The following is a 15,163-nucleotide window of genomic DNA, read 5'->3' as shown; positions in this document are numbered from 1 at the left end:
GCGTTTTACCAATACTGAATTTTTGACTTTACCTATTGACAATTTGTCATTGGTTAGTTTACTTGATTTGCTTTTTGCTTGGTGGTGGGAAGAAGCACAAGCAGACACGGAAATAACTCCGACATTAATTTAAAGGATAAAGAAAGCCATCTTTAAAAACTCCCACAACAATAGTCAAAGCAATACACGCACGTGGACACATTAATAACAATAATCTTATTTACAGTACAGTCTCAGAGGCACAGTTAATACTTTAACTGTCTCATAACTGAGCAAACGACAGGCTTTGTCCACCATATCGACTGTATTATGCTGCCACCAACATTCATTATTATGACAAGACTTTGTATATGAGAAAAACAAAATGACATATAGTTCTCCCGCGGGCATGCAGCTATCGTTCCCTTTCTGTAATGCCACAGTGTCTATTGGACCCAAACCGCTCGTCTCATTCCTGCAGTTCAGCTAAATCTCCAAACAGATGATACAGAACACTGGCTGCTCCTTTATGTGTCACAGAGAATATTGGAGGGGTGCAGTGATATTTCAAAGCTTGCACCTTGGTGACAGGACAACAACTTGTTAGAAGTGACCAAAGTCACAGTGTCCCCTTTGGTGAATTTTTTTTTACCTATATCTTTCTACATCAGCTTTCTATCTGCACTTTGTCTATAAAAGCCCGCCTCATTTTGATTAGATTTTTCCCTCAAACATTCGTTTGAGTCATGAATCGTTCTTCTTTTTGTCTCCTTTTCTTTTTCTTGCATTTTTGCAGCCCTTACTTTCTCACACACACACACACACAATCAATTGGATATTCTTAGACACAGATTATTGGCATACTCAAAGAGACGCACACGTGCCTCCTGTAACAGAGGTTATCTAGACGGTGTCCTTGGGTTTGCTGAATCCTGATGGGAGTGAGAAGAAACTAGTTGCAACCCGCACAAGACGGCTATTCAGATAAATGTTTTGGAATCATGTCAACTCAAGCTCTGTTGATATAATGTAAATGGATGGAAAGACATTGACGCAGAGAAAGTAGAGAGGTTCAGACACAGCGTTTCTCTTTAAACACACTGGAATAGATGCAGTGTGAAAATGAATCAGAAACGCTTTGACATGTTTCAAGAGTATTTCCCATATTCAACTAAGCAAACCATTACACTGTTGATTTTAGGAGATAAAAAAAGTTAATGTTTGCACCAACACACATGTACACACATGCACTGCAAAGCCCTCATTGTGTTCACAACTTGAATTCAAAACTTTCCCCAAATGCAAGGTATGCAGGATGAAAGCACGAAGTACATTTGGTCCTTATTATATTCATATCTGTGAAAGACTTGTTCTTTTGTATAGAGCCCACACTGACATATTCTTTAGATCAAAATTATATTTTAATGTGCAGGTCTGCTGTTAAAGAAAATGAAAAACGATTGAATGTGGTTCAATTACAATTTAACTATGAACATTAGGAGCAAATGATGTCATAGAATCTTAACTGGAGTCAATCTATGTTTTGATTGTAATAAGATTATATTAATCATTCATATCAATATTAAGTATCTTCTCTTTTTCTTTTCACCCTTCTCTTTCTGCCTCTTTTTCACTATCACTATAGCCCTTTGTGGAGGTTATGTTTATGGTAAAACGGGAACAATTCTGTCCCCTGGCTTTCCTGACTTTTACCCCAACTCTCTTAACTGCACCTGGACTATAGAGGTGTCTCATGGCAAAGGTGAGGACACACATACAGTCATTTTCACATTTTGAAGATTGCTTTGCAGTTACACTCAATATATTGGTGGATATGAGTTTCTTGTTTGGCGTCTGCGTTCATCCGGTTCCATTTATGTTTCTTTGACTAACTGTCTATCTGTCCATACATTAATCCAACCATCTGTCCATCCGTCCATTCATCCATGGATTTCTAGGAGTCCATCTGGTTTTCCACACATTCCATCTGGAGGAGAACCATGACTACCTTTCCATCACTGAGGACAGCAACTTCCAGGTTCCAGTAGCTCGACTCACCGGCTCAGTGCTGCCCCCTAGTGTCAGAGCGGGGCTCTATGGAAACTTCAGCGCCCAGCTACGTTTCATATCCGATTTTTCCATGAGTTATGAAGGATTTAATTTGACTTTTTCTGGTAAGAAACCGTTTTTTGTTCACATAGATGTTGCACACAGAAAATCAACATAAAAGCTTTCTCACTCTGCTTAACGTATAGAGCTAACTTGCCTAATTGCTAATTTTAGCCAGACGGAAAACAATTGTCTTATATCAATGTATTCTGATGTGAAATATATCCATTTTTATGGTGATTCATGTTCTCATCACTGTCACTGAATTTTGCTGTGCTAACCTGTTATGGGAAATTACTAGGGCTGTCAAATGATTAAAAATTTTAATCAAATTAATCAGAATTTTCAGTGGATTAATCATGATTAATCACACCTGAATCCTAACCATTTTTTCTTTCTGAAATGCATACTAAAGATAAATAACAGGACACAGATACATAATTATCATTATTATCATCATTATTATTTTTTACATAAATACATGTTATTGATATTTGATTTTTTAATTCATTTCAGAAAATAATCAAAGCAATGTTATTTGATAAGTCACAGACTGATTTCCCTGCATGGCTCTAGAAGGGTCTCGAGCCTCTGCAGTTTATCCCACTCTGCTGTGAGTTTGTGCTCCTGATGGTTCAGGGCTGCGATGACCAGACATGACCAGACATGTCAACCCTCCCGATGTTTCAAAGCCCCTCCCGAAAATCTCCCGGACCGACCTTTCTCCCGATTTCCACCCGAACAACAATATTGCTGCACCACCCGTCACTGGGCGCGCCGTTTCAGACCGAACAATAATAAAGGTTACACCTTGAAGTCGAGCGCGGCGATTAGAACGACTGGCGCTGCAAAGAAATCCGCTACCACCCCCATTTCAGTGTGAAATATCCCCATACCTGGGAGGATTTAGATCGCATTGGCTTCCCTTCCTCCGCATGTTTCAGAACAGTATTACGGGTCTCTCCGATGGTCTTTCCTCTATCTCAGCGCTGCTCTTAGCAAAGCTCTGCTGGGCGGAGCTTTTTTTCTCTGTTCTGCTGCGCGAGAACGGGGAGGGGGGGGGGGGGGGGGTGCGGGTCTCTGGCGCAAACGACTTGCTGAACCTGACGTCCTGACATATGCCTGCAGGTGGCAGTAATGTGTTGTATAGGATGAAGTGCATTCCCTAGAGGAAGAGGCACTTTACTGACCTGAATAATTTGTCACACTGCGCATGCGTGAAATGCGTCAAAAAAATTGACGTAATTAACAACAAACAGCTGATTAACGCCGTTAACGCGCTATTTTTGACAGCCCTAGAAATTACACAATTGAACTTTATGCTCGGCAAAAAAAAAATCACCGTTCCTCCCCCCCGCTCATCACTGTTATTTATGTGTCCTGGATGGACAGAATACGACTTAGAGCCATGTGAGGATCCTGGCGTACCGGCGTACAGCAGGAGGATGGGATTTAGGTTCCGAGTCGGCGACTCGTTGGCCTTCACTTGTTTCACTGGCTACCGACTGGAGGGGGAGAGCAAGATCACCTGTTTGGGAGGAGGCAGACGAGTCTGGAGTAACATACTACCCAGATGTATAGGTAAGACAGACCTGCTGACTCGTGTCTCAGTGAAAATGAAAAAGGATTTCAGTGCTTAACAAAATTCAGGCCATGGTCATGTGGGTGTCAATATGCATGGCTTTTAAAAGGATATCAAATGATGTGCTAACAACTGTCCACTTAAAAAAGGACATTTTCACCATGGAAATTGATCAGCATTTTCTTGGTTGTAATTGACCAGTATTTTATTGCTGACACAAAGGTAATTCCCTATTATTTGAGAGGTTATATTTAGCTAGTATTTGATGAGTTTCAGTGTTTCCTTGGATTCTGCTGGTAAATAATACTCTGACGTTGACTGCTGGATATTTTGAAGCCCCCCAAAAAAGACCAGACCGGGAATGCTATGATAGCTGCTGGAAACCATCTCTTGGTTCCTCTCTCCCTCTCATTGAGATACATTTTCTTTCTGTCAGCTTCTTCTCTCCCTCTCTCCTCTTAGACACTATTTGGGTAGATAATTAAGGCATTAGCTGCTATATAAAGTGTAAATACGGTATCTTATTATGTTGGTCCCGTTTTGCCTCTCATCATTTTACCCCATTGTATTTTTCTACCTTAGTTAATATGCTATCTAATATTATTTCCACCTTTCTTCATCCCTTCCTTCGGTCCCATTCACTACCCTGTATTATCCTACTCACTCAATCTAGACTGCTTACATTAAAAATGTTTTCTCAAGATTTTGAATATATGCTTTGTATCTAAGGGCTTTTTTCCTTTCTAAAGCAACACAACCTTTTATTTATTTTTGTATCTGTTCCGATTGGATAAACACAGCATCTGTTTCTCAGTGAGCGTATCAATGTTCTACTTCTTCTCTCTTGTCTCTCTTGTCTGTCTCATTACCTCCATGCGCTCCTTCTCCTGTCGTGGTGGTCCTCCTCCGGAGTTCAAAGCCTGCCTTTCTCCTCTCTCCATTTACACAGGACAAAACTTGATTTGCACTGAGTACCACTTATTTAAATTCCTAAACTTCGATGGGCTCTGCACCTGCTAGATAATTCTGTATCATTTCTATGAAAGACCTTTTCTTGCCGTTATCCAGTCGTGCTTTTATGCCAATATTTTCATATTCTATATTTTCAGCTTTCCCTCTTTTTACATCATTTTTTTCTCTTTTGGCCGTTCCTCACCCTTGTCTTGATAGTCTTTCAAAACAAGTGCTTTGAAGTTATTTAAGTCCGTATGATTTATTATTATTATTGTCATTATTATTAATGCCATGCATAAGGTTTGCTGTTACAGTATACTGCTTTTGTGATTTTCAGAAAATGTCACGTGGGATTTTTTAACAATAAGACCACTCAGACATTCTGAGTGTCATAGGATTATTTGGTGTAAATGCTATGATCGTGATCTAGACACGCTTGTTGACTCTTTTGCTGTAGCGGAGTGTGGAGCTTCATCAGAAGGACCAGAAGGCGTACTGCTCTCTCCGAACTTCCCCTCCAACTACGATAACAACCACGAGTGCATCTACCACATCACCACAGGAAAGGGCAAAGGAATCAGGCTGAAAGCTGAGAGCTTCTCATTGCAAGACGGAGACTATCTCAAGGTAGCCTCACACAACACACACACACAGACACACACACACGCACGTAAATATGACATAGCTATTCCCAATCAGGTGGTAACAAAATCCATATTTATATTCCCAAATTCACAGACTTATTCAACATATACACAGGATAACAGTCATAATAAAAAGCTGTCTATATGTAAAGCACATTTCTAGTTGAACAGATTATGTGTTTGATTTATTACCAAATGTGGTGAAAAGAAAAAATAATTGCTGTCGGTATCATCACAAACACAGCAACATGAATGAGATGAAAAACAAAACACAAGTCTTGTTGGGACCACACATTTACAGATATGTATCTGTCATGACTCAAGTCATGCTTCATCAGGCAATAGATTACATGCATCCAATCGTCTTGCTGTTTTACAATGACGTAATTTGCCATCTTGTCTTTAGATAACTGTACCGAAGTATTTAAATCAAAAAGAAAAAGAAGGATTTAGGAGAGAAGGCAGTTAAAAAAGTTCATCTCTAAATTTGAGAATTCCTGTAGCAGGTTTATCCAAATGTATTTGTTACGTTTCATTGAAATTCTTGGGATTATTTTATTCGCACATATACAGTGGGGAGAACAAGTATTTGATACACTGCCGATTTTTTCTGGTTTTCCCACTTATAGAGTATGTAGGAGTCTGTCATTTTTATTATAGGTACTCTTCAACTGTGAGTGACGGAATCTAATACAAAAATCACATGATCGTATGATTTTGTTTTTGGCAGTTTATTTCATGACATAAGTATTTGATCACCTACCAACCAGTAAGAATTCCAGGTCTCACAGACAGAAGTTTGTCTTCATGAAGCCCTCCTGTTCTCCACTCAATACCTGTATTAACTATACCGGTTTGAACTCGTTACCTGTATAAAAGACACCTGTCCACGCACTCAATCAAATGGACTCCACCCTCTCCACAATGGCCAAGACCATAGAGCTGTGTAAGGATGTCAGGGATAAAAAAGTGTATACCTGCACAAGGCTGGGATGGGCTACAGGACAATAGGCAAGCAGCTGGGTGAGAGGGCAACAGCTGTTGGCGCAATTTTTAGAACATGGAGGAAGTTTATCTCCCTCGGTCTGGGGCTCCATGCAAGATCTCACCTCGTGGGGCATCAGTGATCACGAGGAAGGTGAGAGATCAGCTTTTTGTTCTAAACTCCACTTGCCGTGTTTGGAGGAGGAAGAAGAAGGATGAGTACAACCCCCAAGAACACCATGCCAACCGTGAAGCATGGAGGTGGAAACGTCATTCTTTGGGGATGCTTTTCTACCAAGGAGACAGGCGAGATCTTGGCCAACAACCTCCTTCCCTCAGAAAGAGCATTGAAGATGTGTCGCGGCTGGGTCTTCCAGCACGACAACGAGCCAAAACACGCAGCCAGGGCAACTAAGGAGCGGCTCCGTAAGAAGCAGCTCAAGGTCCTGGAGTGGCCTAGCCAGTCCCCAGAACCCAATAGAAAATCTTTGGCAGGAGCTAAAAGTCTGTGTTGCCCGGCGACAGCCGCACAACCTGAAGGACCTGGAGAAGATCTGTATGGAGGAGTGGGCCAAAATCCCTGTTGCAGTGTGTGCAAACCTGGTCAAGAGCTACAGGATGTGATGTCGGTAATTGCAAACAAAGGTTGCAAAATCGTCAGTGTATCAAATTGTCCCCACTGTAGAAGAGTACAGATACAGCACAGCCAGCCTGTAGCGTGTTTCTTCCATGTTCAAAGCCACATATCTCTCAGAATGCTCAACCTAGACTTCACTCGTGTTTGTAGTTTAAATTAATAATAGCTATGACGTGGCCCGTGCTAATCAAGAGGTTCAGAAACCTGCATGATGCCAGAACGGTTTTAACACATATTTCAGGGAAGTTTCCAGGCTTCGATAAGAAAGGCAACAAGCTGCGTGGAATAAGAATATATCAGTTATACATTTTAGACCCCAAACTCTCTCAATGCATTCCTCTCAGCCTAAGCTATCAAGAAAAGTTTAACCAACCATTGCGTATAAACGTGGTGCACAGGGAAATCCTACAGTCAAAACTTGAACGACAGTAGGAGCTTTGAGTCTTTGGTTCAGTAAGTATGGAGCTAAATTGTGTTAGCAAGGTGTGCTCTAGCTTTTTGATGTGTTAAACATTGTTGTAAGAATCCGTAACACCCCTGCAGGGGTTTATTACCCATGTTCTATATTGGTGCACCTGCTGCAATGGTCATCCACGGCTGAATGAACACTTGGTAACCAAATGCACAAAGAATCCACTCAGCCTGTGTTAACCCTCTCACAAACCCACTACAGCGTATTATTGTTTATTTAAAGGTTAACCTTGGCTTGCATTCACTTTTATCGAGGGTGATATGTGGTAAAAAGTGAAGAAAATACCGGAGCTATAGAAAATAAATGTATGTTCTTTTTTGATTTACAAAAATGAAAATAATTTAACACAATAAGAAATACATGAGAACAAGAAGCATAGTCCACAATCATTGGGTTGTAGACTACAATCCAATGAAAAACAAATTCAAAAGAAAAATGTGAAATTATGAAAGATGTTGTTAGTATAACAGGTTATTTTTTTTGTTCCATATCGTCTATGTACATCACTATACCTTTGTAATCTGAATATTTGTTGGGTGATGTGTAGTCAGTAGACCCAAATGCACGCTCTCATAGCAGGTTTAATCCAACCAAGGACTTTATTCCTAAAAGTTGGAAAAAAACAAACAAACAATGCTGCATCAAAACTGTCCAACGAAAACAAAGTGCTCCTCTGGCTCTACCGGAGTCAGAAGGGAAACTCCACCAATCCCTCACAGCACACGGTCTCGAGGGACTGAACAAAGTTATTGTGTAGAGGCCTGAGATCGGACACAATAAGCGATGGCCGAAGGACTTCAACGGCTGTACTCGCTACGCGCGGATCGACTCTGCACCACAGGGAAATAGAACTTACACAGAACGGTTAAGACTCAAGTCAACGGGCGTTTGACGCACACGTCAGCAGATACCAGCCTGGTAACCGGGCGTACTGACTTTCATTTTTTCAAAGCTACTAAATGATGGTAGAGAAAAAAAAGGAAAAGAGGAAAAGGAAAGAACGTATAACATTTATGAACACGCAAGTCTGATGAATATTTATGTCACATACTAAAATCCTAATCACTTTCCTGAGGAGTGGAATAAAAACCGTATTAATTCACATAATGTGTAAAACCGCCTGAATGCTGGCTCGTGTTTGAGTGTCGGTCAGGAGGAGCTCTTTGATCGGTTTTACAGTCTTGACACTGTCCTACAGACATTGTCTAAAACTTTTTCAGCTTACAATGTCTCCTAGCAGTATTAGGCCTGAGGGCATAGTTAAACCATGTGGTGCGAGTGTATTTTCAGTGTAAGGCCCAGAGCGCCGGCTGAGCTGGTCTGTGGGTAGATTGTAGCGTACTGGCAAGCTTCTGTCTGACTTTCAGAGAGGTGTACGAGCATTGTAAATGGGGGAAATGTTCCCAGTGGGATATTTAGACTGTTAAGACACATCCCCTTAAATGGAAAGGAAAGTGACATCAACGTGATTAAATATCGCTTGTGTTGTAAATTCCAGTAAAACCTTTAAAAAAGACACGGTGGAGAACCTTCCCGAGGTTTTCTCGACATTACTTTCCGAAATGCTTTGCTTTACACTGCAGACCCCGTTCTGCCAATGCAACAAAGGGATGCAAACACCAAGACTGGGGAGCAGTGCTCCTTTCAAATTATGATTGTGTTCCCCACAAGGCATTTGACATAGTATTTACTGTAATTAATTGATTCGTTATGAGAGAATAACAGAAACAGAGAATAGAATTCAGCGAAAGACAAGAGATCACACAAGTTAATGACGACGCACTGGATGGTAACACAGCAATCAAAATATCTTGGGAAGGCCCCCAGGCCTGATTGCAAGAATGACAAACAACATTCCCCATAGGGAACACGACATTGTCACACAATCGGCTGCAGTTTGGCTTCAACAAATAACTTTTTTAATAACATGATGAACTATCTATTTCTCTATTGTGCTAGGTTCTTCCCTGGACTTATATTAATACAATGCTTTACCAAATCTACTCCGATGTTTTCCAGCCCCGAAGAAACCAGGAAGAGTGAGACAGAAACCAAGAAAGGGTGTGCAGAAATCGTACAATGAAAAAAAGAGACGGAGTGAATATGGAGGGGAGCGGGTTGAGGGAGGGGGGGTTCAGATGGTGACATGTTGATTTATGAGCTGCAGGGCTTTTCATTAACCATACTGAGTTTTACTGAAACACAGAGGAGGAGAGAGAGATTGAGAGAAAGCAATAGCGAAACATAATTTGAGAGAGAAATAAAGAGGAGAGAGAGACAGGCAGAAAAAGAGACAGACAGACGGACGCAGCCAGTCACCCAGCCAGCCAGCCAGCTAATTGGGGGAGACTGACTGACAGAATATGAGGGTGCAAGGAATAGGGATGGAGAAATAGGTGTAGGGTAGTAACGCAACTGATACCATTGCTATTTGCTTTTTACCTTTAAACTCACAGTATCCTTTCCCCTGTTTCTCTCTTTGTCAGATTGGAACAGCTCCACCTTTACTTTCAAGGAGAGGTCCACCTTCTGACAGGCAGTTTGAGATACACTCGTTGAAAAAGAACAGTACATTGCCTTTGCCCATTTGTCTTTGCCATTCCAGCAGCAGAAGCTGTCAACACCAGTCAGTGGAAATGTCCCAGGCTATCAAATATTATGCAAGGACAGTTCACATTTCTACCTGAGCTGTGAGACGGCATTAAGAGGTACTTCAGAGTCCTAATTGTCTGGAAAAAGCCTGTGGGGCCGCATTCTTTTGTGTGTTGTTTCACGAAAAAGGCTTGCGGGCCTCGTTTTCCAGGCCCCTGGTTCCTGAGTGGGAGCTTTTGTTTCACCATAACATGCATGGACGCAGAATCAAATCGGTGTAGTATAATTTGTTGGGGGATGATTGACTGTGGTAATAGGAGCAGGCAAAGCCACAGCACAGTTCAACCAGTATGTCATTGACAGACGAGGTGCCATTTGTGCTTCCATAGTTCATTCCGCCGAGGCGAATCCCATAGTGAAATAGCTCACTATGTAAAAAACAACAGGGATTAGGTTAAATAAACCAGCGTTTATATGTCATACATCTAATCCATCTCGTCTTTACTTGCACCTTAGGTCATTTAATACTTATGACAGCATTTTAAACAGTCACGCAAACCCTGTTTTTTACATAACTGCTTACTTAGAGTTGAGAAAATGCATACTGTGACATTCATTCATTTCCAGTAAACCCATTTTATTATTGTCAATTATTTTCTCTTAAATTAAATGCACATTATTAGAAAACAAAAAGTAGAGTAAGATAACCCCCATCAGCGCTTCAATAGAATTCTCTCCGAAGTTGTTGCATTGAAATCTTGATGGTTCAAACATAAAAGAAAACACTTTAGCAACTTTCAATTGCTTTGTGCTGCTTTCCAAGGTCCACATTGATGCAAAACAAAGCAAAGTATATCTATTTCCTGAGGCACAGGGAGTTTTTTTCTCACTTGAGTTGCTTGGCATCTGGATGACTCACTGTTCACTGATGCAGAGTAGATGCACAGGTAGTACAGCAGTATCCTGCAGTTTTGGTTTCAGGACAAACTATGTTTTGTGGTGTTCTTTTTGCCAGACCAGGTCAGCAATGCACTGTTCATCTGTGCTCTTTCACATTCCGATTGATTAAATGACACAATGTGTGCCAGCATCACCCTCTAAATGCACTTTTGATATATGTTCATTAATGTTCTGTGTTCCTGTGCTTTGATTGACAGGTGTATGATGGAGAAAATACTTCTTCCCGTCTCCTTGGCAACTTTACCAATGATAACATGATGGGTCCTGTCATCAATAGTACATCCAATCGCCTCTGGCTTGAGTTCAACAGCAACGCCTCTGGAACCAATCAAGGCTTTCGCCTCACATACACAAGTGAGTTGTTTAAGAAAGTGTATATATATATATATATATAAACACATACTTTCATCAGAGGTATGTAGGGTTTAATCACTATGGTTTTATAACCATTGGCTACATACATAGTGACTTAAGACATTTACCTAAATGCAAATCTTCAAGATTGCAGGTTTGATTTAGAATGAAATAATTAGAAATTTTCTATATATAACGCTCCTGTCATGGTCTGCTTAGGTTTGGCTGTTTGGCTGACATGCACACACATAGACATTTTTACACATTCTCACAAACACAGACAAATAGTAATTTACTAAATTTTAAGTGGCTCATCATGAAGGTCCTTGTAAGGAGATGTTTTTAATTGAAAACTAGAGTGGCCGTGATTGTGTTAGATTGCACTCATGAATATATCCTCCATCTGTCTTTCGCCTCAGTCAAGTGATTCTTGAGTGCTACATACAAGAACAAAAGACATGCACTACAAAACTCTAGAGGCTTGTCTTTCTTCGTCAGCAAATTGCCACGCTATTTCTTTCCTTTCTCACAGACAAAATAAAGATCACCAAATAGCTTTTCCAAGAAATCTTACTTGAGGGTGGAGTCCAAAGTGCAACAGTAGTTTTACAAGCATGCAGAAGAAATTAATTAATTTAATAAATGCTTGACAGACACACACACACACACACACACACATATATGCGCATTTTAATGGGTTCAAAGTGTCTGTTATGAAGGCAGGACCAGCTGCTGTGTAAGTCAAAGAGGCTATTAGTGAAGCATTTATCTATAAGTCATTAAAAGAAGGGGACAAAGTGACACATCTGGAGTGGAAGAGTGACTGGACAGAGGGACAAGCGGATGAAGGGAGATGGTATATGGATACTAGAAGTATGCTATGTATGTCAATTAAACCATTAGACAGCCGTTAGCCTATAAGTCATGGCCATGGATAGATAAGAGAGATTGATACAAGGTGTATCCAGGAGAAAGGAGGTGGAAGCATAGTGTGCAATAAACTAGGGTCAAGGACTTGAGTAAAACTGCCTTCGTGCTACACAGCTTGACAGAGTAATTGAGTGAAATGTTCAAACATCTGCTCAAGACAAGAAAAAGGAAGACAGCGAAATGCAACTTTTACTGAAATGGATTCGGGGAGGGATGGAGAGTTAAAGGCACAGCTGACAAAGCTACAAACTTTAAAAGGTTACTGGCTTAGTAATCAATGTTATTATCAGGTTGTTGCACATGTTGTGCCTTGATTATGTTAAAATAATTATCTTAAAACACTGATGTGACTAATGGCCTCACATTGGTTACATTACGCACCAGCCAAGATAGTGGAGATAGCTTTGGTATTCAACCAAAGGTTTAAGCGACAGCCTTTGCCAAGAAGACATTACACAGCACCTTTTCTCTTCACACAACATTTAAATATCACCGTAATTTGATTATCATTAAATAAATATCTTCTGAAGGACAAAATCTTTACGTTCTAAGCTCTGTCTTAGAAGGTACATTCAATCTAAAGTTCTGTAATGACCAATCTACTGTTTAGATGTTGTAATACCTTGTTTTCATCATCTGTGGAATTCTATCCAATAAGTATGTTAAAAAAAAAACAACGTTCGTTTCAGCATCGTCCATTCAGCGGCGTAGCACCAAATTCTGGGCCCTGTATTCTCTCAATGTCAGTGGGCCCCCTACACATGCCATTGTACGATGCGGGTTAGGAAAGGGCCCTGGGTAGTCAGGTCCACTTTTCCCCCCACTACCACGCCCCTGCGTCCATTACATGGAAACTTTTCTGATCGACAATACACGGCTGACTTCATATAATTTGTTTTTGACATTGCCGTGTCTTTGTTTATTCATTTGTCTTTGAGGCGAGAAACTTTTCTCTCTGTTATCTTTAAAAACACAGCGTGTTTGTTCAAGTGTAAAATGTATTTGTGGTTTTGTGGGTTGGGGAATTATCATTTGATTATCACTTGTTTTTCTACAGTTTCATGTGAAAACCAAATTTTCAGTCCAGAAATATATTTGGTGTTACTCCTCACTACAGATAATTACGTAATTACACATGAAATCAGTTGAAATGTCTTGGCTCTTACTGCAGCTGTCACGTCGTGAGTAAATGTGAGTGTCAAAACTTAACATTTGTGCAGGAAGCAGTGAGAATCAAGAGAAGATGTTGTCTTACTGCAAGGACAGGAAGGACTAATCTGTATGCGGGTGCTCACCTGTGTGTCTGTTTCTGTGTCTCACTTTAGGTTTTGACCTGGTACGCTGCGAGGAACCAGGTGTCCCTAGTTATGGCTATAAGATCCAAGACGACGGCCATTATGCCAACACCTTTGTCCTGTACTCCTGCAACCCCGGATACAGTCTCCATGGCACCAGTACCCTGACTTGTCTTAGCGGGGACAGACGTGTCTGGGACAAACCGCTTCCTTCCTGTATCGGTTAGTACGACGACATGTATAGGTTTAACATGCATGAATAATTCAGACCGGCTATATTGTAATTATTAACCCTGAATTCAATTAGAAATATAGCACAGGGGGTAAGCAGCAGTTGATGGTACTTACGTATGTCAGTTTCCAAGCTCTAGCAAGAGCATGGGGATTTAAACGAAAGAGTGAGTGATCAAGTGATTGAGTCAATACAGATGAACACTTTAAAAAGAAGACATTGCGACTGAGTCAACACTTTGTGGGAAGAACTGATTCTGATGTTTAAAAAAGGTAAGAAAAAAGCGCTTTTGATCCATCAAACTGTCATGGTACCCTGACGGGGCGAACCCAGGTGCTGGAACCCAGAGAAAAGACAGGTAAGTCGTGGGAGAGTGTACAGGTTTATTGTGTCGGTGCGGCAGACAGGGACTTGGCTTGGACGAGGTCCGGGCTCGAGGATGGGTGATACCGCTTGGCTGGAGGTCCCCCCTGGCGTGCTCCTGAAGCAGTTTCCTGAGGCACGAGAACAATGGTTAGTTTAAATAGAAAAGGCAAGGCAGGACAAGACAAAGCTTGGCTGGGGCCTGGCGAGTCGACGTTGAATGGCAACGAACTGACGACGGCACAGGGTTTTGCAGCTCCTTAAGAGGAGGTGAGGTGACGAGGGTGATTGACTGCAGCTGGTGGGAAGAGTGGAGCAGAGCTGGCGGGGGAGGAGTCCGACAGGGGCAACATGACAGTACCCCCCCCTCAACGACCGCCTCCAGGCGGTCCTGGACGCCGATCCGGGTTGGCACGGTAGAAGTCCTCGATGAGGGTACGGTCCAGGATGAGGGAGCGAGAGATCCAGGCACGTTCCTCTGGACCGTACCCCTCCCAATCCACCAGGAATTGGTGGCCACGACCCCGTCGTCGGACGTCCAGGATGCGATTGACCGTGTAGGCCGGCGCACCGTCAATGAGCCGGGCGGGTGGTGGGGGTGCGGAAGGCGGGAAAAGAGCGCTGTCTCGAACAGGTTTGATCTGGGAGATATGGAATGACGGGTGGACCTTGAGGGCAGCGGGCAACCGGAGGCGGACACAGGAGGGATTGATGACCTTCTCAATCTTGTACGGACCGATGTAGCGGGGAGCGAGTTTCCGTGACGTGGCTTGGATGGGAATGTTCCGTGAGGACAACCAAACCCTCTGACCTGGCTGGTAGGTGGGTCCCACCACCCTGTGGCGGTTGGCGGAACGGCAGTTGCTCTCCTTGGTGCGGAGGAGAGCAGCCCTGGTTTGGTGCCAGATGTCTTGGCACCGACGAAGATGTTCCTGAACCGAGGGCACTGCCAAGTCCAGTTCCTGGGATGGAAACAGTGGTGGTGGGTACCCGAGGGCGGCCTCGAACGGGGACAGTCCTGTGGCAGAGGAAGGGTGAGAATTATGAGCATATTCGGCCCATACCAGATATTTCGC

At 42.1% G+C, this 15,163-nt stretch overlaps 1 protein-coding gene across 2 annotated transcripts in view; it reads left to right on the top strand.

Moving 5' to 3' along the window:
- The window catches only part of LOC119225135 (CUB and sushi domain-containing protein 1-like), a 282,822-nt gene that overhangs the window by 186,822 nt on the left and 80,837 nt on the right, over positions 1-15,163 (top strand). For both annotated transcript variants that reach the window (XM_037482822.2, XM_037482815.2), the window contains exons 21-26: positions 1,625-1,741; positions 1,938-2,153; positions 3,481-3,669; positions 5,082-5,251; positions 11,111-11,267; positions 13,523-13,714. In XM_037482822.2, coding sequence (XP_037338719.2) covers positions 1,625-1,741; positions 1,938-2,153; positions 3,481-3,669; positions 5,082-5,251; positions 11,111-11,267; positions 13,523-13,714 — 1,041 coding nt within the window. The remainder of the gene's footprint in view (positions 1-1,624; positions 1,742-1,937; positions 2,154-3,480; positions 3,670-5,081; positions 5,252-11,110; positions 11,268-13,522; positions 13,715-15,163) is intronic.

This window comes from Pungitius pungitius, chromosome 4, assembly GCF_949316345.1.
Source record: "Pungitius pungitius chromosome 4, fPunPun2.1, whole genome shotgun sequence".
NCBI lineage: Eukaryota > Metazoa > Chordata > Actinopteri > Perciformes > Gasterosteidae > Pungitius > Pungitius pungitius.
Note: the sequence above shows the minus strand (reverse complement) of the source record. Positions and strands in the feature narration are given on the sequence as shown.